The sequence below is a fragment of the Passer domesticus genome, unplaced genomic scaffold (assembly GCF_036417665.1).
Source record: "Passer domesticus isolate bPasDom1 unplaced genomic scaffold, bPasDom1.hap1 HAP1_SCAFFOLD_37, whole genome shotgun sequence".
In the NCBI taxonomy this organism is placed as follows: Eukaryota; Metazoa; Chordata; class Aves; order Passeriformes; family Passeridae; genus Passer; species Passer domesticus.
The window spans coordinates 3,264,438-3,289,763 of NW_026990149.1; the positions used below are offsets into that span (position 1 = coordinate 3,264,438).

The window sequence follows — 25,326 nt, forward strand, 5'->3', positions numbered from 1 at the left end:
TTTGGGGCAGGTGAGGCAGCTCCTCCCCATCGCCAAGAGAGAAGCTTGCAGTGTTCAGCAGGGCTAGGAGTGGGCATTTTCAAGGCTGCAGTCTGCAATCTGTGTCAAAGGGAACTGAGTGACGATTCATTCCTCATGCAGCTTCTGGGTGTGCTGTAGTTCAGATAATCCAGAGCTAAACTCCAGTGCCACTTTCATCGTGCCAGGCCATTCCCAGCAGGAGTCAGGCCACAATGGGAGCCTCAATGGATGTTGGTGTCCTTTCCTAGGCTTTCCCTACACCCAGCGCTGCCGGCTCACTAACAGCTCCCCGGTGCCCGTGACGTTCCAGCTCCGCATGTCGTTCGATGGCACGCAGCCGGCTGTGGACAGCGTGGATCAGATCCGCTGCCACAGTGACCCAGCCTGGAGGAAGGGCGTTCACTTGTATGTGGAGCCCCGGGAGTTTACCATCACTCCCAGCCAAGGGACCATCCTGCCCCAGGGACACCAGGACATCCAGGTACGGGCAGAGTGCAGCCAGAGACGCTTCAGCACCAGGGCTGCAGCTGCACTGGAGCGTGGGAGGGCTTTAGCTCTGCTGCCAGCTTTGAGCATGGTGTGAGTGAGAGATCTGCACTGCTCTGAGGCCTCTGCTAGCTGCCTTACTCGGGGTGTTCCTCAAGGAGCACTGTTTTCTTTCCAAAATCATATGCTGAGGTCACATACCATATGGTCAAGGCCAGAAGTCACTCTTGGGTTCTTGAGAGCCATTTATTTGATTGCAAGTGGGCAGAGCAAAGATGAGGGCAAAAGGTGGCTGTTAGAGAGATGTCATTGTAGAAAGCAGTTAGCTTTCCTTCTTGGTCTGATTTCCCCTCTCCTGGGGAGCAGAAGGATTTGTGTTCACGGCAGGAATCTCCAGTGGGGACAAAATACTCTGCAGCCATGAACTGCCCAGCACCTGCTGGGCCACACTTTGCCCTCAGCTTCCTGCTGTAAAGCTGAACTCATTGTGTTCAAGTCAGATTTCTTCTGCTTTTATGTCATTGTAGTCAGATGAGAAATTGGGCCTTAATTTGAATACAGTGGTTCATAGAGCTTTAGTCTAATGTTTTAATGTAGCTGAGCTATGCCCTGATAGCAAGGTGTGTTTAAGACATCTGCTATTGCCAGAAGGCTTTTGTTGCTTTGAGACTGTGCTCTACACATGGAGCAGCAGCAGAATTAAGACAAAATCTTCCCTCAAGGGCTGGAGGATATCACACGTGGATAATGAGCTTTTGTACGGAAGAATTTCCTGTTCTTCTCTTCCACCAGGTGACCCTGTGTTCCAACTCGGTGATGGAGTTCTACAGGAAAATGCTGGTGGATCTGGAGGGTTTTGGCAAGGGAGTGGCATCATTGGTCATCACAGCCAGGTACCAGCCCTTGCCTGGCCTCCCCCAGCCCCTGCCTTGCCCAGGCTTTGCTGGCTGCAGCTGCCAAGGAGAAGTGCTGGTTCATGAGCTCATGTTGTGCCAGCTGGGCATGAGAAGAGCAGAGCTTGGACAGCAGCCTGTGGTGAAAAGCAGCCCTGCTCCCAGCCCAGCAGGGTCCTGGGCCCTTTTCTGAAGGCACCAGGAATGAGATCATTTCTTGGCCTGGCTTTTGGTGCTTGAGGTGGAACAAATTTCCCCAGGGCCTCCTCTCCTTCTTGCTGCAAGAGGTGGAGTTGTGCTGGGTGCGAGCACCGTGCATTGGTTTGGGACACAGCAAGCAGCCTGCTGAGAGCCAGGCTCTGGTTCTGTTCATGAGGGCACGTGGCAGGGGGGAAGTGGCTGTCAGCAAGAGTGCTGAGGGCAAGGTCTCAGGAGGGGAAAGCAGCCCTTGGTGTGGCAGCTCAGCTCTAGATTTTCTCCTTCCCTCTGCTTCCCACTCTGAGCTTGAATGTTCTCAGGGTTGAGAGCAAAAGTGGTTGTTGCTGCAGCAGAATTCCATCCTGCTGTGCTGCTGTGGGTGTCAGTGGAATGCCAGGAGGGATGCAGTTCCCTGGGGCTGTTTCCTCTCCCAGGCAGAGCCATCCAGGCAGTGCCTGGGCTGGCATTTTGTCAAGCAGGTGGGCTGGGGACAGTCAGTGCCTGGAGCTGTGGAGGGAAGGAGCCAGGGAGCTGTAGGGCCTGGGAGGGGCTGATCAGCCACTCTGGAGGGCAGCTGGTGTCTCGTGCCCTCCAAGGCTGGGGCAAGCAGCTGAGTTCCCAGGCAGGGCAACAGCACCATGGCAGAGAAGGGAGTCATTTTTCCTGGGACACTGGAGTTGTGTGTTCCTTGAGCATTAGTGAGCTCTGGTCCTTGTTGGGAAGGCTCCCCCAGAGCTCATGGGTCACTGGGAGTGTTACAGGAGTCCTTGCAAGCCTTCCTGGGGAAAGGAGGGGCTGAGGCAGCTGTGGGACAAAGTGCTCTGCCTGGGGCACTTGGCAGCCTCTGGCTGCTGCCTCTCAGGGTTTGCCCCTCCTTGACAAGACCTGTTGGAGTGGGAAGACGTAGAAGGCAATTTATCACTGCAGGGCTGTTCAATGCCCATTTGACAGTGACCAATGTGTTATGCTCTGTTTTACAATCTTTGGGGGTAAATGTTCTCCATTCTCTCAGTATCTCTGATTCCCCTGGGCTCATCTCTTTGTCCAGATGTCTTGTTCCTAAGCTGCAAGTGTCCCCCCACGTGCTGCAGTATGATGAGTGCCTCCTGAAGGTGCCCTACGAGAAGAAGTTCATCATTAGGAATCCCAGCCACCTGCCTGGCTGCTACGGGCTTATTGAACAGGTTTGGCATCCCATCCACCTCCCCCTCTCAAATATTATTGAGGAGCTTATTCGGGGGAAAAAGGGTTTGGACGTGACCTTGCTGGTTTCTATTCAGTCTTAAAGATCTGCTGAGAACAGGATCCTACCCGAATGTAAACTTGAGGATGCAGTTTAACCTGCTGAGGGAACAGTTGATGTTCTAGTCTTCAGGGTGTTTTCTTGTGGGAGATCTTAGAGGGCTGTGAAAGCTGCTGCATCCACAGACACCAGTGCCTGTGCTGGCAGTCTCCTGGCAGGATCCCCTGGGAATGCTAAGCCTACAATTCTTGCATCTTGTTTGTGCCTTTTACCTTTGTCCTGGGCATTTTTAAACACGTGTGTCAGTTGCTGTTGCGGTGGATGTTAGGGAGTGTAAAGTTTCTTCAGAGGTGCCTCTGAAGCTGCATTTCATTGTGTCTCTTGCAGAAACGCAAGGAGGACTCTGCTGTGCTCTACTCCAGCCCCAAGCCCTGTGGGATTGTCCAGCCTCACAGCACTGCAGAGATCCCAGTGCTGGTGGAAGTGCAGGCGCTGGGCACGCATCGCACCAATGTTCTCATCGGCGTGTTCGGGGATGAGAGAAACCCACTGGTGAGTGCAAGGGAGATGTGTGCCTCTGTGCAGCTGCTCCTGGCAGGCTGCAAAGGGCACAGGGATTCTGCCGGGGAAAACAGGCACAGGCTGCTGTGGAGAAGGCCAGGAGGGATGGGTGGCACAAACAGCTCGTGCCTCACGGGTGGTAATCTCAGTGTCTGGCACAGAACGTCGTTGGTCTGAGCTGGAATCCAGGGTCACTTTAGTGCATTACTCTTGAAAATGCTGTTAACTTTGGAAACATCTGTTTGAAAATGGCATCTCTCTGAGCGCAAAAGAGGATGTCAGAAGACTTCTGGGAACCTTGAGCTTTCTGTAAAAAAAAGGAAGGCTGGCATTTCAAGAGTGGTTGCAAGGATTGAAACTTAGATTAAAACATAAGGAAATGACAATGGCAAATTCCCTGAATGGCACCAAACATCTGAACCTGGGCCATTGTGGCACTGCATGTAAATCAGTGAACAGGAAGGACAGGCAATGCAGGCTGTGCCAGGGAGCCTGAAGTTTGACAGAACAGTTTCTTTCAACTCTGAGGCTGCTTACCTTAAAGAGGAGGGTTTCTCCCCACCAGAGGAACCAGTTGTTTAACTGTCAGCCTGGCCATAACTAGAGATTTCTTGCAGAGCTTTTACCTTTGGGCCAATCCTTTGTAGTTGGAAAGGTTCTCTTACCTTGATCCTTTTAAATTTGGAGGTGAACATGTAATTATCTTTTTCTTTTTTCCCAAAAGCCCAGCATTTCAGCTGGAGAGTGGTAGCTGTCCCTAAAGAAATACCTTGAGCAGGGATGAGCTGTTTAAGGTTTTTTAGTTTTCCCTGTTCTGGTTTGTTTGTTTTTCTTTTTTAAAATCTTTCTTGCCTGTTTCCTGGGACAGAGAAAAAAGTTATGGAGCTCTGGACGGCTGGCAGAAACCTCCCCAAGCCCAAGGCTGATGGAGTCTGGCAGGACCCCAGCACTACAGCTGATGTATGTATGTCTGTATGCATGGGGAATGCCACCTGAGTCCCCTGGGAGTGTTGGAAAATGTCAGCCAAGCCCCCAGCAGTGTCAGGGAAACATTCCTGATAAATACCTGCTGGAGCTGCAGAGTTTCTGGCGTTGGGCCCTGGGGGGGCTGTGCTGGCTGTGCTGCCTGTGTCTGCCCCTGGATGTCTCAAATCTGCCCTTTTTGCTTGCCTTCTCTGTCTTTTCCTCTCCCACTGTGCTTTTTGCATGCCCACAAGGTGTTCATCCCTGTCCTCTGCAGTTCCTCAGTGCAAGCAGTTGCAGCTGCTGCAGCAGCTCAGGGTCATTCCTGGGCTGCCTTTAGAGCAGACCTGCTCCAGCCTGGATTGGGAAGGGTTGGATCAAAGCATTTCTCAGTTCAAGGTGCCAGCAGCCAGCCAGGGGCTGCATCCTGACCAGGAGCTGCTGGTGCAGGTGTCCCTCCCTCCCTCCCACTGCAGGTCTCTGTTCACAGTTATCTTCTTTTCCAGAGATGAGCTTCACCCACCTAAATTCAATCCCCAGCCACCAAAGGAGATGAGAACATGTTTGGATTGCCCAGCGTCTCGATGGAGGCACTTCAAGGCTGGAAAGCAGGAGGCAGCCACAGCCCTGACTGAAGAGCAGGATTTGACCCAGTCTTCAGGAGCAGAGGTAGATTTTCTTGTACACCTACTGCTTGTGCTGCCTCCTTAGCCTGCCACCAGCAAGTCATGCTCCTGCTGAGCTCCCTTTTTGCTGCCCTGCTGTCCTGTGCCCTGACAGTGGCTGGGCAGCAGGGCCAGTGGCTGGACATGGGGGAGTGGCAGGGAGAAATAGGAGAGTTTTCCTTGGAGAAGCTCACTCAGATCCTACAGGCCTGTGTTGAGTGTGGCATTTTTTGCCTTGTTGCCTTCCCAATGCAAGATGAGGCTTTTATCTGCATCATGATGGGAAGAGCTGCAGCTTCCTTGCCACAGCAAGCTGGGATGAGTCCTGATCTCCATGTGCCCTCTTCCCAGCCCAGCCAGACTCCCTGTTTGCAGGTCTCTGCTGTCACCCGAGAGCTGCTCTTGCACTGCTGGCCCTGAAGCTGTCTTACAAACTGAGACTTGGCAAAGTGGCTGTCTCTTCCTGCAGGCGTAGGGAATGGCTTGTTTTTCAGGTGCCACCACAAGCTCCTGCAAACCCTCACCTCCCAGCAGGCCTGGAGGGATTCAGGTGCTCCGTGGGCGCACCGCACGCTGCCCTGGAAGCGGAGAAGGGAAGAGGGAATCTGTCTCCCTTGCACACTGGCAGTTTGGCAAGCAGGGCTGGAGCTGCCAGTGCCACTGGTGGCCCTGAGCATTGGCCACAGAGGGACCTCCCATCCCTGCAGGCCCAGCACAAAGTGCTGCTGGAGCAGCTGGTTGTTGGAGAGGCCATGCAGGACACGTTGTGGGGCTGCCCAAGGACGCTGTGCAGCACCTATGGAGGGCACTGCTCCCCCTGCAACTCCTCAGGTGGTCCAGAGGAAGGTTTTGCAGGAGCTTTTGCTGTAGCACCTTGAGGAAGCAGCATTTAAATCAGAGAGAGAGGGGAAGAGCCTCAGGAGTCAGATGAGCTGGGCTGGGAGTCCTTTGCTCAGCTCCAAGAGCTCTCACTCTGAGTCTCCTCCTTTTCTAAAAGCAGTAAGTTTTGAAACTTTTTCAAGGCAAGTTGTGCATCAGAGAGAATTTCTAGTGCCAGGAGACATCCCAGTTCACTTTCATGTCATGTACTCATGAATGCATTGACCCATGAGGATGGGAGAAGATTTTCCCCATGGTCCCTGCACTGGTCAGTGGCATGGATGCAGGATGAGATCAGGGTGATTCTGGCAGTGTTTGGGGAATAGGCCCCTCTGGCTGCAGCTGCACTTTGCTCCAAGATGCTCTTCTGCATCCATTTTCACGCTCAACAGCTCCATCTCTCCTGTCTTCCATGCAGGCTTCCAGTATCCTGCCAGTGTCAGGTGTGCTGCAGCCAGGAGAGAGCCAGCAGGTCTCCTTGCCCTTCTCTGGCCACCTCAACAGCATCTCCAGTGCCACGGCGCTGTGCCACATGGAGGGAGGCCCCAGCTCCGAGGTGCTGGTGCCCGGGGAGGCCTCACGTGTCAGCTGCTCCCCGAGCCCCCAGGAGATCAACTGTGGCTCTGGGGCACCTCTCAGGGAGAGGTGAGTAAGCCTGCCATGGGTTCCTGCTCTCCATGGGTTACTGTCCCTGCAGGGCTTCCCTGCTCCAAGGACTCTGAGCTCAGAGGTGCTGCATAGCAAAGGCCAGAAGCAGCACAGGGATGGCCACTCTTGGCTCCCTGGCTCCCAAGAGAGGAAGCACCTTCTTCTGTTGGGACAGAGCATCTTCTTCTCTAGTTTAGTGGTGAGCCCTCCTGGCTCAGATGCTGCCTTCAGGGAGCTGGGCTCTGGCCCTGCCTTGGCACTGCCTCTAGAGGTGTCTTTAGCTCCATGGTGTTGAGTCACATCTTCTTCATCATCTCCCTTCTTCACCAAAACAGTGGGATTGTGGTGTGGGCAGGCGTGGGGCACACACCAAACCTTGGTTTGGGTGCTGGTGCTGCCACAGATGAAGTCCTTGCAGTGCTGATCTGCCAGGGTTCTCCTGATGGTGGGACAGCAGCCATAAAAGCTCCTGTCCTTGAGGCTCCCCTTCAGCTGCAGCAGTGGGCAAGCACAGGAGAAGCTCTGCTCCAGCAAGGCAGCCCAGCTCAGGACACACAGGCAAAGTGTGCAGCTGGGAGTGGGGGCTGCTTAAAGCAAGCCTGTGCATCAGGACTTCCTTCAGGCCAGGCTGAAGTTGGTTTCATGGGGAGGAGAGGGACGAGGCTGCTTCAGATGGTTTCCATGGCAGACAGCACCAGCTGGCTTGGTCACAGCTGGCTTCCAGCAGGAAATCTGGCTGACAAGAGCCTGTCTTGCAGGAGAGCAGTTCCTCCAGCCTTTGCTTTCTGACTGATGGGATTATTCTCATTTAGGATCAGGCTATGAGTCATTAATACCGAGGCTCATGGACAGAGACTCTCTAACTCATTAAAGTTAGAAAGTGGTATGTTTATTAACCCTGGTGGGTGGCACCAGAGTCGTCCCTACAAGGCGTGACCGTGCTGTACAAGGTTCTTTGCCCTCTCTTTATTTCCCAGGATCTTACATACAACATATGTGCACAACCCCAGCACTTCCCCTCCCTGCTCTGTATTAAAATGAGGTCATTAGTCCTTCACACCTGTGCAATTCTTCTCTGGAATTGGGTTGGTGGTCTCCTATTGGGCCAGTGGTCTTAAGGGATGAAGTCAGGAATGTCTTCATCAGGTCTCTGTGACCCTCTGGCACCATCCAAGGTCCCCTGCTTAGTGACTGATTGACATAAAGCCCAGGTGCTAACCATTGTTCTACGGGTTTCAGTATGTTCTTCTAACAGTTCACTTACTCCACTTCCTTCTATCAAGAAGCTCATCATGGTAAATAATATAACAATCAGCTCTGGCTTAAGCATCTAATCATCATTAACCTATGGTCTACCTGTCTAACTGACATCCTGATCAATGTGAATTGCTTCTAAGCCTCAGGTGAAATCTGAACTCTTTAAATTCTTGCTTCAGCTGTGCCCAGGGAGAAGGGAGCTGAATGAGCTGAGTAAGAATTGCAGGAGAGATCAGCAGACGTTGGCACTCTGTGCTCTGCTTGAAACTGGGAAGTCAAGAGACAAAGGGCGTTTTCAGGCACAGCGCAGAGAGCTGGTGGATCAGCCTTTGGCAGTGGGCTGGAGGTGTCTGGCTGTGCCTGGAGAGGGAGCTTGCACAGTCAAGCCCTTCTGATGGCAAGGCTCAGGTTTGGCTGGTCCTGGAGGTGCCCTTCCACCACTGCCCTCCCTTGGGATGTTCCCAACCTCTGTGGGTTGAGGAGAATTCACGGAAATGGTCTGGCGCTGCTGCCTGGCCTCAGGGTCAAGGAATGAAGTGCAGGGCCAGCCAGGACGAGTCAGCCCAAGGTTCTGGTGGTGACTCTCAGCCATGTTTTCTGTTTTGTCTGCAGAAGGGAGCTGAAGCGGCTGTCTCCAAAGCTTGAGGAGGAGGCAAAAGCCTTGGAGGAGGAAGAGAGGCAGAAGGAGAAAGAGAAGCAGAAGAAAGAAAAGAAGGGTGTCTCTGTGGGGAAGGAACCTCCAAAAGCAGAGAAGGGGAAAACCAAACCCACAGAGAAGAAAGAAAGCAAGGCCCCAGAGAACAAGGACACCAAAATCCCACCAAGGAAGGAAATCAAAGAACCAGAGAAGATGGAAAACAAACTTCCAGAAAAGAAAAACAAACATCCAGAAAAGAAAGAAACCAAAATCTCAGAGAGGAAGGAAAGCAAAGCCCCAGAGAAGAAGGAAAGCAAGGCCCCAGAGAAAAAGAACACAAAAGCATTAGAGAGGAAGGAAACTAAATTCCCTGAGAAGAAGGAAACCAAAGCCCCAGAGAGGACGGAAAGCAAACTCCCAGAAAAGAAATACAAACCTCCAGAAAAGAAGGAAACCAAATTCCCAGAGAGGAAGGAAAGCAAGGCCCCAGTGAAGAAGGACACCAAAGCATTAGAGAGGAAGGAAACCAAATTCCCAGAGAAGAAGGAAAACAAAGCCCCAGAGAAGATGGAAAACAAACTCCCAGAAAAGAAATACAAACTTCCAGAAAAGAGGGAAACCAAATTCCCAGAGAGGAAGGAAACCAAAGTCCCGGAGACGAAGGAAATCAAAAGCCCAAAGAAGGAAAGCAAAGCCACAGAGAAGAAGGAAATGAAAAGCCCAGAGAAGAAGGAACCCAAAGCCCTAGTAAAGAGGGAAATCAGAATTCTAAAGAAGGAAACCAAATCTCCAGAGAAGAGAAGCAAACCTCCAGAAAAGAAGGAAACCAAATTCCCAGAGAGGAAGGAAATCAAAATCCCAGAGAAGGAAATCAAAGCACCAAAAAAGAAGGAACCCAAAGCCCCAAAGAAGGGGGAAGCCAAAGCCTGAAAGAAGGGAGGAACCAAAATCCCAGAGAACCCAGCTGAGCTGGAGAAGAACTCTTTATTTTATTCACACAACTTATTTTATACAGTTTGCCAAACCTAATGTGCAACTTTAGGTAGTTAATCGATTTCTTATTACTAGTTATGCCAGTTATTCTGTTGGATAATAAAATATATTTTACTTGTGCATCAAATCTCTCTGTTGTATTGTTCGTGTTGTTACCTATTCTCTTCACTGATTCTCATGGGACAAATCCCTTGTTCTTGCAGGTGCATTTGTTTTTCACCCTCAGATCAGATTGTTCACCAAGTCTCATTCTCAAAATAACTTCACATGGGAACTTGTGACTGCTTAGCTGCACTTAGAAGAGATGACAGGCCAGCTGTTAATATAGCAGAAGAAGGCCTGGTTTCATAAGGCCTTTCTTTTATCATTATTCTACCTGTCTCTGACATCTCCCCCTTTTTGTTCATTTAAAAAAGGCTCCTATGTTCTGATGTTGAAACAGCTCACTCTTGGGAGGGTATGATCTCATGAAGGTTATCACTGGTTATCTGTTAGATGTGGGATAAGATACATAAAAGACCAGTTCCAATCAACAAAACTTACCCAATTCTGTCAAGTCATTGACACAGGGTTTTGCAGCATGAGCAAACAAAAGAATAATGTCCAATGTCTCTTTGGGAAATGGAAAGAAATGACCATTGTTTCCAATTAGCTGAGAAGTAGGAGAAGGTCCATTAGCTGGAAATGTTGATCTTGGACATCACTGAATGTCCTTCTGCAGCTGGAACAGGGAAGAACTGAAGAAGGTTGGGAGGAGCACTGTCCCATGATGATGCCATGAGGCTTTTGTTGGCCAATTGCCTCTGTCAGTTTCTAGGCACAGCTGTGTCTTGGCAGTCCTACTCCTGTTCCTGTTCTGGCCACAAAGGCTGCAAGGGGATGAGGTTATTTCTCTTTCCACTGGGCCTCATTTCTTCAGAGCTGATCAGTATCTGATGGAATGAACAGGTGACTGCTTTGAGCTGTTGGTGATAAAACACAGGCATCTCTTCTCCTGAAGTTAATGAATCAATTAGGCTTCCCTGTGGGACACTCCACTGGGATTTAGATGGGATGACCTTTTTTCCAAGTTTCTAATGTAAATATTGCATGATTCAAAATGTTAGTCGTCCAAATTTCTCATGTACATATTGCATTATTTGAATGTTCTTAAGGCGTTCATTCCTCTTCTTTTTTGTTTTTTTAAGAATGAGATGCATGTCTTTTGTTATGAGTATGAAGAAACAGCGTAGTAAAATAATACACGTAGTAGACAAGAAACTTAGAGCAATTAGGAATAATTTAGATACAACGATCGGGAATATTTCAAATAGCGGACAAAACTAACAACATAGGTGGAATGAAATAAACAGAAATCTCTGAAATAATGTACCATCATCCCAGAGTCTGCAAACAGCTGACAAACCTCGATTCAGTGGGGACTTGGATAATTATTTCCAGATCATAATTCCCAAGCTCCCTTTAAAAATAGTTCAACTGTCATGTACAGACGGTGAAATTGCAAAGTCAAAGCAACTCCAATCTAGTTTTGATGCAGAAAACATCTGGGTCTGTTGGCAAATTCCTGTCCAGGTAGAGCTAAGGCCTGGCCACCACCCAAGCTCTAAGTGGGAGAGAATTCCCTAAATGTAATTTTAAACAAGGCTCCTAAGAATAGCACTTAGGAGTAAAGGTCTAGGGGTGAAAGACTGATGAATCATCCAATAGCCGTCTCCTCCAAAATCTCCTCAGCATGGAGATGCTTTAAACACAGCAAACTGTTGGAGTGGTTCTGTAATAACAATTGGGACTGCATCTGATTGCTTAGAGTAGATGTCACAATACCATCAGTTTAGAGAAGACTTCTGACAAAGCTGAGATATCATTTCCTGGAACTCTGAAAAATACTTGAAAATCATGAGGCAGCACTGGGTCAAACCATGGAGCCCCAGTGCAGAGCCCAGCCAGAGGGGTAGTCTGGTCTAAGAGATACATGAGTAGCTAGAGAACAAAAGAAGGATCCTGAAATGACACGTGTCTTGTAGATAATTACACCAAAAGATGGTAAAACATATGAAAAGCTGGCTATAAAAACAGGAATAGAAACATGAATGTATTTATGACAGAAAAAATGCAACAAAGGAAACACTGAACAGCTCACTCATAAAATTTATGATATCTCAGATTAAATAACACTCAAACCTGATATAAATTCCTTTCGACATCAATAGAGCTTAACAAGATGAACTCAATAAAACCCAGTTCTAAAAGGATTTCAAATTAATAAACATAATTTCATTATCACCTTAGTGGAACAAAAAGCACACTCAAGAGAACTCAATGTTAATTACTATTAATACCGAACATAACTGGATCCATAAAAAGCTGGAATAGATCATTGCTGAAATGACGTAAAACTGAATCTTAACATTTATAAAATCTACCAAAATTTACTTAATAAAACTTAGCCTTATTCAAGAAGGTAACTGAGCGTTACAATATTTGGCCTTAATTTAACAGAATTCAAACGAACATTCTTAAAAGTTATAGATATGACATGATGTAACTCAGTCTAAGGTTATTAACACAAAAAGACAACTTAAAGGTGAACAAGCTGTAAGTGAAATAACAGCATGATGGTCTGCTGGAGGGATTAAAGTTGTAACAAGCATATTAGAATTCGAAGTAAATCAGTTATGAGTAAAACCCATGGTAACTGCAAATTCCATGGAAACAGAAATTCAGTAAGACTTTTCAAAGTGCAGGGTTACTGGGAAATAAATATAATAATGTGCAATTTAGCATATTGCTGAACAACTCAACAGCTTTTAGTGACAGTATCTGGCATCATTTTATATGGCAAATGTGTTAGCATTCTTGTTAAAGAGATCAGACCATGTTAAAATTTGATAGGTAATAAGGCCCTGCATTTACCGCTTTTCAATCTCTCCAGTAACTGTAAAACTACATAAAACAATCAGAATTTAGTCAGAAACTAAAATAAACTTTTAAAAACCCTAGAGCACCACGTTTTCAAGGCACACAAACACAGCTCTGGGCCAGAGCGGGGCCTGTGCCGCCCACAGGGGAGAGGGAAGGCACTGCCCAGAGGGAAACTATGGGGAGAACAGAGGCCATCTAAACTGCAATGACATAACTGTACACCAATAAAGCTTCTCTCAATATTCACACAGTATTCATCCCTTAATTGCCAGAGCCAATCATCTCATTTTCCATCTCCCAGCAGGGCCCTGCGGCCGTGAATCCAGCCCGCCGGGGCTGGCCCGGCTCGGCTGCCACAGCCCTCCCGGGGCCGCTGCACCTCTGCTCCCCAAACACTGCGGGGAAAAGAGCAGGGGAAAAGCAGCAACACACAACAAACCCTACAACCTGCACACAAAAGATAAACACAGAAGAGGCACAAGCTGCATTTTATTGCACATTCTGACAACAGTCACTGACTGAGAGTTGCATTTCCAAGGCCAAGATCTGTCTTTTGAGAAACCTCAAACTCAGAAATACCATTTTTACTACATGTGTACAAGGCCAGGCCTCACTGGAGGCACAGCTTTTCTCGCAACTCTGCATCATCTTGAACTGAAAAAGAATTAAGCAGTGTGCTCATGAGTCTGGCATCTCAGCCAGAAAGGCCAGGTATTAGAGGGAAGAAGTCAGCCTACAAAATCTGATTATTTTTTCTCTTCCATTGGCCTGTCAATAATGATAATCAGAATATATTTCCACATGTTAACATGAAGGTGTTTGTATTTACAGAAGCAGGAACATATCTATGAAGGCTTTTGAATTCTCTTCAAGGACAAGGACATTTGAACCAACAACCCTTTCTTAATAGAGAGGCCCAGTTTAACTTTTCACTGAAGATGTTAAACCCAAGGGCAGTTCATGCAGTGCTGTCTTTACATGTCGCTGTAGAGACAGGCAAGACACCTATTTCTTCATGCACAACAGCCCATCTTTATTCTTCACAGTTCATATTTCTATGGTTTTCTGAAGGCATTGTGTTTCATTTTAATTGCTTAGTAACTTAGTGCAACTCAGTTCATTGGTTAGTAGTTGCTCATGTAGGTGTCAGTCAAAACCTTTCCTCTCTCTAACGCGGTTTCCATTCTTGTCTCCTGCATAGAAGATGTGGGTAGAAGTCTTTCCTCTCACAGGTGCAAATTCCTTTCTCACAGGAACTTGTCAGGCTAGCTGTTAGCTGTACTTAGCCCAAGCAGCAGGCCTGAGCCATCATTTTACAAGGGTAACAAGGCTCTTCTTTTATAGGGTTTACCTATATGCAACATTGACATACGATTCTTTCAATCTTAAAGAATCATCTTTAATTTCTTTCACGTGAATTTTGACCTTTGTAATATTTGTATATGGTAGATTTGGAGTTCAAATCTGTTTTGAATCATGCCTTCATAGAATCCCAGACTCATGGAATCATTCAGGCTGGGAAAGCTGTGTGAGACCATGGAGTCCCAGCTGTGCCCGATGCCCACCTTGTCCCTGAGGCGACTCCGGCGTTTCGGGGTCTCCCCGGCCCCGGCTGCTGTGGCAGCCCAAGACAGAGAAGTCCAATTCAGCATGACCTGTCCGGGCCCCTCAGGCAGGCCCCAGAGCTGCAGGCAGTCTCACCAAGCTCAGCTCTTCAGTGATTCTCAGCTCATTTGTGATTTCAGCTCTTGGCTTGCTGAGTGCCTTTGGCAGATGCTGGCAGAGAGAGGAGAAGGCTGTGTGAGGTTCCACAGAGATGTCTTTATTGATGTCTTCTGACAAGGTCTCAGGGACAGCTCTTCTGCAGAACAGGGCAGAAGTAGGGCTTTATATAGGGTACAGGAGTTTTAGAAACAATCCAATAGTGAGGGTCGAGGCGAAAGTGAGCTGTGGGCTTAGAGAGATAAGCAAGGGTCCGAGGGTGGAAGAGGGGCTTCTTAGGTCCAGTCATCATGACCAGGCATTTCCTGTCTTAGGCTGCTGAATGCCATGGAGGCATTGCAGGCCCTGGGCCTGCTACAACTCCACTTTCTGTATTTAGAAAAAAGGCATATTTCTGTATTTAGAAATGGGGCACACTCTAGTTGAATGTCCAAAGCATTTACCTGTATTCCCATTTCTACTCGCTTCAGAGACCATTCTGGATTAACCAGCAGTCTCTGAGTTCTTGTTTTCTTCATAGCATACGGCCCAATTCTAGTAATCACAGGAACTACAGGCTGCACTTCTGCTTCTGGAATAATTGGCCTTTGGGTAGGAACAGCTTTCTTTTGTGTTAGTGGGGGAGTTCTGATCTTGTTCTTCTGATATTCAGTGCACACTTGAGTGATGCTAAAGTCAAGATCATACTCTCTTATTGCACACCCTTCTATTTTTAGGGCACTTACTCAAACATTTGTCACAGCATTCAGAGCTAATCTGAATGAGTTTCATGGGTGGATGGTAAGCCTCTTGCAACCCACCTTGCACAAATGCATAGCTACATCCCCAAACATTTCTCCCTTCCCACAAACGTGCATTTGTGACTTTCAGGATCTCATTTAGGGCCCTACGAGAGTGGGGATCACAGGCCCTCCCTTGGCACCGGTACATCCCAGTTACGTTGTACCTGCGCGGTATGGCACTGGCTCCTGTTACAACCATGGCAATGGCTATAATAGTTACCACCTTCTCCATCATGTCCATGATTTCTCTAAGTCCATATATTCACGGTTCCAGGTGAGCTTCAGCTTCAGTTCTTTGTCACCTGGCATCAGTTTCCAGACTTCCTCAGGGGCTTTCTTCACTCGGGAGTAATGGATCCAGGCCTGCTGTTCTTTGATCTTGAATGCAGTAAAGGTAGTGAGGAGCACCTGGAATGGTCCTTCCCACTGCAGTTCCAGGGTCTTTTCTGCCAAAGACTTAACATACACATAATCCCCAGGTTGTCCATCATGTACTGGTCCATCCAAATCTCTGTTTTGAGCTCCAGCCACATATTTTGCAGTTCCTCTCAGTTGTTTATTCAGGGCTATCATATACTCGGGTAGGGTTTCCTCCCCTATTTGTGTAGGTGTGGCTCCTTCTTGAATTGCATATGGTCTCCCATATAATATTTCAAAGGGGCTCAATTTTCCCTTGTCCTTGGTTTTGTCCAAATTGGCAATAATGCTAATGGAAGAGCCTGGGGCCAAGGTAGGTTTGCCTCTTGTCCCAATCTCACAATTTGTTGCTTAATCAAATGATTCATCTTTTCCACTTGGCCACTCGATTGAGGATGATATGGGGTATGCAGCTCACAGTCTATCCCCAGGTGGTGGCTAATTTCTTGCACAATTTTGGAAACAAAATGCGGCCCTCTGTCTGAGGATATGGTGGCTGGAACCCCAAACCTCGGGATTATTTCTTGCAACAGTGCTTTGCTTACCTCTCGTGCTTTAGCTGTCCTAGTAGGGAAAGCTTCTGGCCAACCTGAAAAGGTATCAGGCAATACCAAGAGGTAATGATATCCCCCCTTCCTGGGTAATTCTGTGAAATCGATTTGCCACTGTTGCCCAGGTCCGCAGCCTTTCCCAATTTGTCCAACTTTAGGCTTTGGGATGTTTTTAGGATTAGTTCAGAGGCAAAGACTACACTGACGAGTTACCTGTATTACTGTGCCCTGGAGTTTCCTGGCCATAATTTTTCCTTTCAAATGGTTGTACAGGGCATCTACTCCCCAGAGTGTTTTTTCATGTTCTTTTTGCACTGATGACCACAGCAAATAGGAAGGCGCTACAAGTTTCCCTTCCTCTGTTACAGCCTGTCCTTCTTGATTATAATTTGCTTTTTTTGCCTTAAAAAGTTTCTTATCCTTTTTATTGTACACTGGCTTACCTTCAATAGAAATGTTTCCATCTGGGATCAATGTTGCCTCCACTGTCTCCTCAAATACCTCACCTCTGGCTGCGTCTTTTGCCTCTCTGTCCACCAGCATGTTCCCTTCTTCCAATTCAGAGCTCACTTTTTGCTGTGCCTTAATGTGCATGATGACTGCCTTCTCAGGTAGTTGTACTGCACCTAGTAGTCTCAGTATCTCTTGTGCATGTTTAATATTCTTCCCTTGTGAATTCAACAGTCCTCTCTCTCTCCAAATGGCTCCACGTGCATGAACCACCCCAAACGTGTATCTTGAGTCCGTGTAGATGTTAACCTCTTTTCCTTTTGCCAGCTCTAAGGCTCGAGTTAAGGTGATTATTTCAGCCTTCTGTGCAGAGGTGTTTGCTGGTGAAGGTCCAGACTCTATTACCTCTCTGCTTGTGGTAACCGCATATCCAGGGTGCCTTTTTCCACTGATGACATAGCTGCTTCCAGCAGTGAACCAGGTCTCAGCATCTTCAAGTGGGGTGTCCTTCAGATCCGGGCAGCTGGAGAAAGTGGCTCCAGTGGTCTCCAGACAGTCATGGATCACTGCTTCTCCCATACTCTCACTGAGGAAGGAAGCTGGATTCACAATGTGAGTTACCACAATTTCAACATCATCTTGTTCTACTAGTATAGCTTGGTACTTCAGAAACCTCTGTGGGGAGAGCCAATGTCCCCCTTTTGCCTCAAGGACTGCAGACACCGTGTGGGATACCAGCACAGTCATTTTCTGGCCCAGGGTGAATTTGTGTGCTTCCTGGATGTTCACTGCCACTGCTGCAACAGCTCTGAGACACCCTGGCCATCCTTTAGCTGCCGTGTCCAGCTGTTTGGAGAGATAGGCCACTGCTCTCTGGTACGGGCCTAAGTTCTCTGCTAATATTCCCAGGGCAATCCCTTGTTTTTCGTGGGAAAACAGGAAAAATGGTTCACTCACGTCTGGAAGTCCTAGAGCCGGAGCTGACATGAGGGCCTTCTTTAGTTGGTCACAGGCTTGGGTTGCTTCTTTTGTCCACTGAAGATCTCTGCTCCCTTCCCTGATCAGGGCATATAGAGGTTTAACAAGTAACCCATAGTTAGAAATCCACAGGCTGCACCACCCTGTCATGCCTAAAAAGGTTCTCAGTTCCTTCAGTGTCTGAGGGCTCGGGGTCTGGCATATTGCTTCTTTGCCATCCTGCCCCAAGGTCCTTTGACCAGCACTCACCTCATAACCCAGGCAAATGACTGTTTGCCTCACCATCTGGGCTTTCTTCTGGGATATTCCATACCCGTGCAGGCCCAAACAGTTTAGGAGGCTTACCGTCCAGTGCACGCGTGTCTCCTGGGTCTGGGTGGCTGTTAGGAGGTCATCCACGTACTGCAGCAACTGCCCTTCTCCTGGTAGAGGTTTCCAAGACTCTAAATGCTTGGCAAGTTGCTCCCCAGATACAGTGGGAAGTTCTTGTACCCCTGTGGTAATACACACCATGTGAGCTGCTTCCTCCGTGCAGTTTTGGGGTTCTCCCATTTGAATGCAAAAATTTTCTGGCTGGCCTCGGAGAGAAGGAGGCATAAGAAGGCATCCTTCAAATCTAAAATGGTAAACCAGGTTAGTTCAGGTGTTAAAGGAGTTAATAAAATATAAGGGTTAGCAACTACTGGATACAAGTCTTCAGTTACTTTGAGAACAGCCCTTAGGTCTTGTACTAACCTGTATGACCCATCAGGCTTTCTTACTGGCAAAATGGGGGTATTGAAATCAGACTGACACTCTCTTAACAGTCCTATTAGCAAAACGTTTTCTATGATTTTGCTAGTCCCTTCTCTGTCTTCCTTCTTTAGGAGGTATTTTTTAACCCTTACTTGTTGTTCCCCTTCCTTGAGCTTAATTTGTATGGGCAATGCATTCTTTGCTCTCCCTGGTATATTAGAAGCCCATACACCAGGGAATATTTGATCCATTATTTTCTTGAAGTTTTTCTCTTCTTCACTTACAATTTCAATTTCTTTGATTATTAACATTAGGCTTAACAGCTCCACATATTGTTGGTCCTTCACCTCCAAACTAATTTCTCCATTTTTCAATATTATTTTTGCATCCAGCTGCTCTAGCAGATCCCTGCCCAAAAGTGCAGATGGAGCATTAGGCATATATAAAAATGGATGAATCTCCCATTGCTTTCCCAATTTATACTTTAATGGTTTGCAAAAATATGCTCTTTCAGATTGACCAGTAGCCCCCTTTACCATAACATAATCATTTGTTAGAGGTACAGGACCTTATTCAACACTGACAATGTTGTCCCTGTGTCCACTACAAATTCCACTTCCTTTTCCTTGTTCCCCAGTTTAACTACAACCAGAGGGTCCCCTAGGGTAGGGCCCTCCTGTCCTCCTCAGTCCTCCTTCACATGAGCAACCAGCCTTTCCCCCAACCCCCAATCGCTTTTTCTCTGTTCATCACCCCTTCTTCATTCTGGGCACTGGTTTTTCCAGTGTCCAAATTTCTTGCAAAATGCACATGGATCTTTTCCCACTCTGGGTGGTCCTTGTCTTGGCAGGTCTTGCTCACGTTTCTCCTTTTCTCCCGCCCTTACTACTGCTACTAATTTCTTCATCCCTGGTTTATATCCTCCCTCCCGATTACTAAACACTCTCCATGCTTCATCCAATAGAGTCTCCAAGCCTCAGCTATTTGGGCCCCGGATCTTCTGAAGTTTCCACCTGATATCTCCTGTGGATTGTCCGAAAAATAAATTTATTAGTTGTTGTATTCCTTCATCCAATCCAGAGTCCAGGGTGGTATATCGCCGCATCGTGTCCCAGAGGTGATCCAAAAATTCAGAAGGTGTTTGAGTAGGACCTTGTTTAACAGCACATAAGGCTGACCAATTTATGGTTTTAGGAATTGCTCATTCTAGTCCTTTTACTACAAAGTCTTGGTATCTCTTAAGCTGTGCCCATTCATCGGGTTCATTGGGATCCCACATTGGATCCTGAAGGGGAAACACATCTTTGATATCCTCTTGTGCTGCTGCACAAGTGTCTTCAGCTAAATCCTTGGCTACCTTCAAACCCAACTGCTTCTCTGTTTCTGTTAAGGCATCAAGCAGTAACTGCATGTCTGCCCAATCAGGTAAATGCTGCTTAGCCATAAACTTCACCCTTTTAGCAACCCCTATTGGGTCATTCCCATAACCCTTAGCAGTCTTTTCCCAAGCCTCCAAATCCACTGAGAAAAAGGGGACCTTAATCATCCTTGGTTCCCCATTAGAGGTTATAGCCTGCCTTAAGGGTGCTTGTATGAGTCCTTTAGTTTGCTTTCTAGTTGTTTGTGGGGGTGGGTTCAGTCTGGTTTGCCTTCTGGCCCTTGATGCTATCAGACCTTGCAGGGAAGGCTCAGGACTTGGTTCAGATTCATCCCATTCACTATCACTACTAGGCAATGGTGGGTAAAGCCTCCATGGTTCCCTTAATTCAGGAGTTGGTGGGGAAACCCCTCCCTCAATTACTGTTTTTCCCAGGGCAGATGAACCAGAAGACAAGTTAGGGGAGGCTAAAGTTGGTGAGGGTTCCAATTTTACTTGTTCCTCTACCCTGCCTCCTTCCTGCTTTCTAGGGGGTGCTAAAAGTGCCTCTACTGTCTCTTGTTCTAAGATCTCTGTTGCATGGAGCACGTGCTACAACCCTGTTTCAGCTTTTCCCTGTTAGCTTTATTATCCTTCTCAAGAGCCAATACCAGTGGATCAGATGGAGGCCTAATCCCACAATCCCTTTGCCACTCAGGGTGATTTCAAAGGCTGAAAAACATAGCAGCATAAGTCACCTCTTGCCACTTCTATTCCCACCTAAGGAAAAGCATGAACTGTAATAGAGTCTCATAGTCCAGTGTACCATTTGCTGGCCACTTCACTCCTCCATCAAGTCTATAGAGTGGCCACCACTACGTGGAAAGTTTGACAAGTTCCCTTTTAGTTTCACTGCCACCATAGCCCACCAGCTCTTTCCAGTGTGTTAACATACACCCTAAAGGGCTTCCTCTGGGAATCTCTTTGCTTTCATTTGCCCCCATGTTTAGGATCCTCTTTTTCACAATGTCTTTTGATCTTATCCCAGTTCTTAAATTTCACTTGGTATTCCCTTGGTACAAAAATATACTGGCAACACTCAACTCTAAAAATTTCCACTGCTTTCTTTAATGTTCCTGAAACCCCATTTTCCAACAACTCAAATATTTTACTGCTATCCCGTAACTCTTGACCAATTGCCAACAAAATTCATATAGTTATCTGGGCAGCTTTTTGTTCCTTTTTATAACAGAGAGACAAGTTCCAGTCTTACGTATTAACCACCTGTACCCTTGCCAGACCCACGAGTCCTGACAGACTGCACACCGAAACACGATCCACAGATCACAGCAGCAATCTTTCCTTGGGCAGGGGAATACCCCTGAACCAGGTTCTCCATTCCTGTGCCTCCTGTTCCTGCTCATATAGTTGTGCTAGCAAACAAAAGGGATAAAACAGCTTGTTAATTAATTTTCTCCTTTTCTCTAAAAAAAGAAAGGGTTAGCAGGCCTTCAAGGGCAGGGTTCAGAGCAGCAGCTGTTAGGGAAAGAACTTGTAGTTCTACAAAAAAGGGGTGGGAAAACTCCTTTTGATTCAATCTAATGAAACCACACCATGTAGTTAGGTACTCCACCCAAGTTGCAGGTTACTAATAATTTATTAAATCAGGTCCTCTGTTAAGCTTTGCTCCAGGTGTATTCCTATTAAAATATGTTTAAAAATTGGAAGCAACTTTTCATACACTGTAGACAGTGTGCAGCTGAAAGCAAAGCGTATCTCTTGTCATGCTGTAACCAAAGGACAGATGGAAACCTTGCAAAGTATCAGTCAAGTTCTGGCAGAAATTTGACGATTCCACGCTGCACCAAGAGCTGTGTGAGGCACTACTGTAACCCATTCCGAAGCTTTTTGGACTGCTAACCAAATTTCTCTCACCCTTTGGTGGAAAATGTTACAGAACACAGAGTTCAGCTGCGTATCTGGGCACCAAAGAAGTCTCTCAGCTACCTCTGCCAGCACTACTTCTGGGCTCTCTGTTTTCTGCATACAACCAAAGCCGCTAAACTGAATTTCCCTTTTCTTGCTGACAACCTGACTCCTAACACTAATAGTTTAGGCTCACAAAAAAGAAACAGACAGGGGTTTTTCACGACCCCAAACACAACAAAAGTTTTAACAAGGTCCTGCTGAAAATCACACAAACTTTGGCCAGGGCACAGCACAAATCCCTCCACAAGAATTGGGGGGGTGGGGGTAAACCATCAGCACTTTAAAATATTACCACACACTCTAGCAACTGCAAACCTCACATACCAATAAAATTATCAAAACACGCGCTCACCAAACTCTCGGGGTTTTACAGGGAGATAAAAAGAGGTATCCCAAGGCTACAAAGTCTGGACTCCCCTCTGGTTACCCAGGAAACAAATGACTGCCTGATCACCAGGACTGTGTCAGGAATAGTTGTGGGCTTTCCATTCACTCTTTTAACTACTAAGGAAACAAATTTAACTCACACAAAGCCTTTTTCACCTGACCATACATCAAATAAAAGTTTACATCCAAAAACACATGCTGTCCAAGCTCACACACAGCCTATTTCCCCTCTAACACAATCTAAGCACAATACAAACACTTGAAATCAGTCCGCTCTCCCAAACAAAAGTGTCAGTGTTCCTCCACAATCAGGCAAGGATTTCAAAGACCTTTTACAACTTTAAGCTTACAAAACTCCCAAAAACACTTACAAAGGTTAATAACACATGCCAAATCACACAAATGATAATGCTTACAACACAAACTCTCACAAACCACAACAAATACGGTGCATCTACAACCTAAACACACAAAATCACAAAACCACCAAACAAACACGGATCCAATTACAATACACACACACACACACACACACACACACACACAGACACACACACACAACGCTGGGGGCACAACCAGGATTGTCTGCCACCCACAATGGGACCCTTCGCAGCCCAAAGATTCGGACTAACCACCCAAATGAGTCACTGAGGTGCACCTTTAAACTACAAATTGAAACCAGAGCCACCCCTGCTCCAATCCCAATTCACAACACCACAGCCATTGTCTCCACTAGGAGGCATGGACTACCAGAGCCCTGGTCCCCACTGCGGCACACGGGTTACCAGACCACTGAGGCGGGACGTCTCCCGCGTCCTATTAACTGCTGATATAATAAGGTACCTTTCCCTAAAGAGAAACATTCCTTTTGTCCGTGGTTCCAGCAGGACCTGGTCTTTCCCCACGTAGGCAGCAGGATCACAGGATCCTCCTTCCCAGAAATTCCTGGGTGGGTGCCCAGAGGGATCCCGGACCCCCACGGGCCCCACGGCCAGAGAGTGCAGGATGTCCTGCTGCAGTCACCAAAGTGATTTATTAAAAAAATATGGATATTGATCTAGCACTGATATCCAACTGTGACGGACAAAAACTCTCTAACAGTTTAAAGCTAGAAAGTGTATGTTTATTGCGATGCCGGGCGGCGTGTGGGATAGCTCCCAAATGCACACTGCAATTTACAGGTGATTACAGAGTCCTGTCATCCATACAACTACTGAATACCCAAAATACAAATACATATTCATAATTTTGGTACATCCCATTCCCCGTTTCATAGGCTAATTAGTTCAAAATCTATTAGGCATACGTAGTTTGTTCTTTGAAATGGGTCGGGGTCCCTTTCATGGGAAGGGTCCCAAAATGAGGAAGTAAATGAAGTCTTCCTCATTCTGACCTTTCTACCTTTTCAATGCAAATATGACAAATGAACCCTTGGTAGAATTCCCATTCCCTGGCTTCAACTGGTTTCAGAACACAGGAGGCCCACAATTGTCTTATGTTCCTAAAAGCCATCTGTCAGTTTCTATAGTCTTCATTAGAAACCCAGCTAACCAAACATTGTGTTGACAAGCAATCCATTATTAGTTAATTACTAACTCTTACCTTCATCAAGGCCTACCTATTTATTTTAATTAATTACAATAAAGCTTATCTCTAACTAAAATCTTAGCTCCTCTAAAATGTCTAACTTCCTTAAAGTTTATGTTTCAAATCCAGCCTCTTGCCATGGTGCTCTTGGGTCTTCCTCTTCAAGATGGGGGTCCCACAAGGTGTGGCCATCAGGGGGTGACTTACGGGGTGCAGGTCGTGCTGTCCTGTCTTGGTTTGGAAAGCCAGGTGTCTGCTAAGGAAGGCAGGAACCTCCCCTGAAATGGAAAATGGAAACTCCTTCCCTCTGAATTGTTATAATTCTGAATTAAGGGGCTCTCAGGCAAAGCTATGGGAATAGGAATTCTTTTTTAGCAAAAATTAAAAATACAAAGGCAATAGCAAAAACAAAAAAAAAAACCAAAACCACTGACAGAGTCAGAATACAACCTGACACCCTGTGGGTCAGGGTGCTGGCAGCAGTCCCATTGAATGGTGGCTGCAGCCCTCCTGCAGTGACAGGTGTGGCTCTGTTGGAGCAGGGATCCTGGAAAAGGGTGGAGTTTTCCTCTGAAGGTCCAGTGGTGGTGTAGATGGGCCTGGTCTTCCTCTGGCAATCCAGTGGGAAAAGGCTGCTGCAATGTTCCAAACTCAGATTCTATCCAGGAAGAAATGCTTGGCTCCTCCCGCTGGGCAGAGCATCTCCCAGTGGCATGATGTTATTTTATCAGCCATGCAGTAGCACTCAATGGCCCATTAACAGAAGGTAATTAATAATTAATAATTATTGACAGAAGCTATCTCCTGGATGAAGGATTGGTTGTGGAAGAGATAAACTGCCCAATGAACAGAAGATAAGTGCCCCACCTCTGACAGATGGCAAACAGAACACACACTTAGCTTGCAATCCAGGACATGTTCTCACTGGCTGCCCCCATTCTCCAGAGTCCATGGTGTCCAGGGAGGCTGCAGCTGCCAGTGCCGAGAACAAACGAGACGGGTCTTGGTTTCAGAAAGCTCCAGAATCCATTTCTTTCCCCCAAAAGACAGGGCAAAGGCAGGTGCCCCCTCGAACACCTATGAAATGGTGAGACTTTAGAGATCGTTGATCAATGTCATTCATTTAACACAGTTTGGGCTGTTTTTAAGGGATAAAGATGAATCAGAAGAAAATCAAGGCCAAACCAAAAGGACAAGCAGCCAGGTGTGTTCCCAGCATGGATCACAGGGAATGTGGGTCACCAGGGCTGTGCCCAGCGTGGCTCCTGCAGTGGGGGATGGAGCTGGAGCAGCGCACAAAGCTCTTCCCGCACTCGGGGCACTCGCAGGGCTTCCCTCACCGGTGCCTCCGTTGGTGTTGGGTCAAGTTAGAGCTGCTGGAGAAGCTCTTCCCACACTGGGGACATTCGTAGGGCCTCTCCCCGCTGTGGATGCGCCGGTGCCTGACAAGGTGGCAGTTCTGCCTGAATCCCTTCCCACAGTCGGGGCAGCAGAGGGGCCTCTCCTCTGTGTGACTCCAATAGTGCAGGAGGAGATGGGAGTGGGTCCGAAACCCCTTCCCACACTTGGAACACTCGTAGGGCCTCTCCCCAGAGTGGATCTTTTGATGGTAGATGAGGTTGGCGCGATGTGTGAAGCTCTTCCCACATTCCTCACACTCGTGGGGCCTCTCCCCAGTGTGGATGCGCCGGTGCGTGACAAGATGGGAGTTCCGCCTGAAGCCCTGCCCGCAGTCGGGGCAGCGGAAGGGCCTCTCCTCTGTGTGCGTGCGCTGGTGCATGAGGAGATCAGAGCTGGTCTGAAACCTCTTCCTGCACTGATCACACTCGTAGGGCCACTCCCCAGTGTGGGTCCTCTGGTGCCTGATCAGGTTGGAGCTGTGCCTGAAGCTCTTCCCACACTCCTCGCACTTGTGGGGCTTCTCTCCATCAGGAACCTCCTCATGGACCACCAGCTCCGACCTCTGGCTCCAGCTCCGGCCGCCTTCCCGGCCCAGGCTGGCTCT

The 25,326-nt window shown here is 47.5% G+C and overlaps 3 protein-coding genes across 3 annotated transcripts; 1 reads left to right on the forward strand and 2 right to left on the reverse strand.

Annotated features, from left to right (window-relative positions):
- Positions 1-1,323: 1,323 nt before the first annotated feature.
- LOC135292532 (neurofilament heavy polypeptide-like) lies at positions 1,324-9,519 on the forward strand. Its single transcript, XM_064406723.1, has 5 exons — positions 1,324-1,400; positions 2,647-2,782; positions 3,229-3,393; positions 6,328-6,554; positions 8,427-9,519. The coding sequence occupies exons 1-5, from the start codon at positions 1,324-1,326 to the stop codon at positions 9,379-9,381; spliced, it is 1,560 nt and encodes a 519-aa protein (XP_064262793.1). The 3' UTR covers positions 9,382-9,519.
- A 3,457-nt stretch (positions 9,520-12,976) lies between these two features.
- Positions 12,977-17,551, reverse strand: LOC135292533 (uncharacterized). Its single transcript, XM_064406724.1, has 2 exons — positions 16,282-17,551; positions 12,977-13,020 (listed from the first exon to the last, which is right to left on the reverse strand). Exons 1-2 carry the CDS (start codon positions 17,549-17,551, stop codon positions 12,977-12,979), a joined length of 1,314 nt encoding a protein of 437 aa, XP_064262794.1.
- A 6,816-nt stretch (positions 17,552-24,367) lies between these two features.
- LOC135292534 (zinc finger protein 239-like) lies at positions 24,368-25,326 on the reverse strand (the record flags this gene model as incomplete). The annotated part of the gene is made up of 1 exon (XM_064406725.1): positions 24,368-25,326. A coding segment is annotated over one exon (669 nt), but the record flags the coding sequence as incomplete, so codon positions are not given.

Coding starts and splice junctions, on each gene's coding strand:
- LOC135292532 (XM_064406723.1), top strand. CDS start 1,324: ATGGAGTTCTACAGGAAAATGCTGGTGGATCTGGAGGGTTTTGGCAAG. Junction 1,401..2,646: donor TCATTGGTCATCACAGCCAG/GTACCAGCCCTT, acceptor CTCTTTGTCCAG/ATGTCTTGTTCCTAAGCTGC. Junction 3,394..6,327: donor GGGATGAGAGAAACCCACTG/GTGAGTGCAAGG, acceptor TCTTCCATGCAG/GCTTCCAGTATCCTGCCAGT.
- LOC135292533 (XM_064406724.1), bottom strand. CDS start 17,551: ATGGTGAGGCAAACAGTCATTTGCCTGGGTTATGAGGTGAGTGCTGGT. Junction 13,021..16,281: donor TGGAAACATTTCTATTGAAG/GTAAGCCAGTGT, acceptor ATTCTTTTTCAG/TTCAAGATGATGCAGAGTTG.